The 2196-nt window shown below is 35.5% G+C and overlaps 1 protein-coding gene across 1 annotated transcript; it reads right to left on the reverse strand.

The window, feature by feature from the left end:
• Nucleotides 1–239: 239 nt before the first annotated feature.
• On the reverse strand, nt 240–1853 carry LOC131631152 (F-box/kelch-repeat protein At3g23880-like). The gene has a single exon (XM_058901927.1). The coding sequence runs from the start codon at nt 1831–1833 to the stop codon at nt 712–714; it is 1122 nt and encodes a 373-aa protein (XP_058757910.1). The 5' UTR covers nt 1834–1853; the 3' UTR covers nt 240–711.
• Nucleotides 1854–2196: the final 343 nt, after the last annotated feature.

Below are 2196 nucleotides of genomic sequence, written 5' to 3' on the forward strand. Positions count from 1 at the left end.
ATGACCATTTCCGTGAGTTGATCAAAGCACGAGGGCCAAAAATATATTAAATTTTTTTTTATCAATTACGTGAATACCCATGTGAGTACAAGTTGCTTAATTCTTCTAAATATCGTAAAGTTTATCCTCAAAACACAACCAATCAAACCAGTATTTACATATTTTAATTATTTCGCTTTATATTTCACATATTCTTAGAGAGTAGTTCAACCTTCACCACTATACACTCTTTAAAGTAGTCAAAGAATACACATTTGATAAACTAAGCATTCACTTGATAAAAAAGGAGAATAGGAGATCATTACACGTGTGCAAGGTAGCCAACATATCATCTTATATAGGCTGAGCAAACACAGAACTCAATCAAGCAAACAACTAATCACTTGATCACATAGCTAATCAGCTAAGCACCAAATTTTGCACGACAACAATACTCAAGGTCAAATTAAAAAAAAAAATCAAAGAGTTGAGTGATTATGCATCAATTAAGTACACTAAAAAAACATTTCAAATATTTGAGTGGCCATAGCACATTCTAATTGATTGAAAAATCATGCTCAGGCGGGTTGCTTCAACATCGTCGATTGCTTCAGCCCCTCTCAGAGCTTCTCTTTCCATATTTTCCAAATAATATCTGCAACAGATTCCATGTAATAGCCTACATATCATCTTCTAACTTGTAATAAGAACACATTAAATAAGAACTCACTTTCAACGAGTTGGAACCAAACTTTCAATGTGATCCTTAGCCCACAACCACTGGTTCATATTAGTAATCCTTATTCGCTCTATTGTATCGTCTCTGCAGTCACAGATAAATGCTGGTGCCTTGTGCATATTTGCCAATATCAAAGTATAACCATTCTCAGAAAGGTGTATCGGCAACAATCCCAACCGCTGAATATCAAATAAATTACCGTTGATTGAATAGAAATTCTGATAACTAATTTTAAATAACTGAACCCAAGACTCTTGAACCCCAAAATCTTTCATCTGCCATATAACAAAATGGTTTCTCTCAAAATCACGACAGAAACAAAGAAAATTCATCAAAACCGCAATATTTGCCTGAACTTTCGGTCCCTTGTCAAAACCACGAGGCAACATCATCTGAGTGTACGATTCGGTAGAGAGATCTAGCGAAAGAATTACATAATTTTCAATAACACCCATCAAATAAAAATCATGATTGCAATTGGACAGCCAATTAATAGTACCATTCAAATACACATCTTTGTTGTTACAACCATCAAACCAATAAAGTGGAATCACAGGTAAACATTGAATATCTCTCCATGAATTATCCCCCAAGCTGAAAACTTTCACCACATTTTTTAGATTACCACCCAGCTCTATCTCCACCATGAACCCTACCACCTTATAAGTTTCATTCGAAATATCATAACCAAAAGAGAACTTAAAATCTTGGCGTAGAGAATAAAGATCGGAAAATAGTCTAAAATTTTCTGATTTTGTTCCCGTTGCAGGGTTCCAGAAACAAAGCCATTCATCTTGAGAAAGATATGAACTACTAATCAAGCATATCAATCCATTGCATGAACCAACAACTCGGTCTACACTGACAAAATCGATCAATCGATAGGAAGGATGATTGTGAAGGGAGTTAAAAGGAGGAATGGATTGACTAACGAAATGGGAATCATCATCTTCCCAGCTGTCTAGCCAGATATGTGCGAGATTAGGTGTTCGTGCTGATTTCATGAGATGCATTTGAACAAAGTAAGGATCAGAGATGAGAGTTTGGAAAAACTTGTTGACGCACCTCAGTTGTATAAGATGTTTCACGGACAGCCAGGACAGTATTTCCGCCATCAGCTCGTCGGGAAGGACAACTGCCGAAGATGCTAAATTGGTCTGACGCAGAAGCCGAAGCGGCATAGCTTTATTCTATTTGAATTGAACCCTACGCAGCCACCGGCAAAGTTGTGTTTATATATAAAATTAAAGTGCTCTCATTTTACTGAGAAAAACGATCCATCTATATTGCTACTTATAAGTTAGGGTTAAATATGCTGGGAGGGAGTCGGTATAAATATGTCAATATTCAATTTTTAGTTTTTAAATTTTTTCCATTTATAACATTTGTCCCTTCCATCAAATTTACTTAACAGTTGCATACGTGGAAATCCAAATGGGTTTTTTTTGTGTGACATGATTTTTTTTTATTTAGCTATT

The sequence above is a fragment of the Vicia villosa genome, unplaced genomic scaffold (assembly GCF_029867415.1).
Source record: "Vicia villosa cultivar HV-30 ecotype Madison, WI unplaced genomic scaffold, Vvil1.0 ctg.000780F_1_1, whole genome shotgun sequence".
Taxonomy (NCBI): domain Eukaryota; kingdom Viridiplantae; phylum Streptophyta; class Magnoliopsida; order Fabales; family Fabaceae; genus Vicia; species Vicia villosa.

Excerpts from the sequence above, each read along its gene's own strand:
- LOC131631152 (XM_058901927.1), bottom strand. The coding sequence starts at position 1,833 with ATGGCGGAAATACTGTCCTGGCTGTCCGTGAAACATCTTATACAACTG.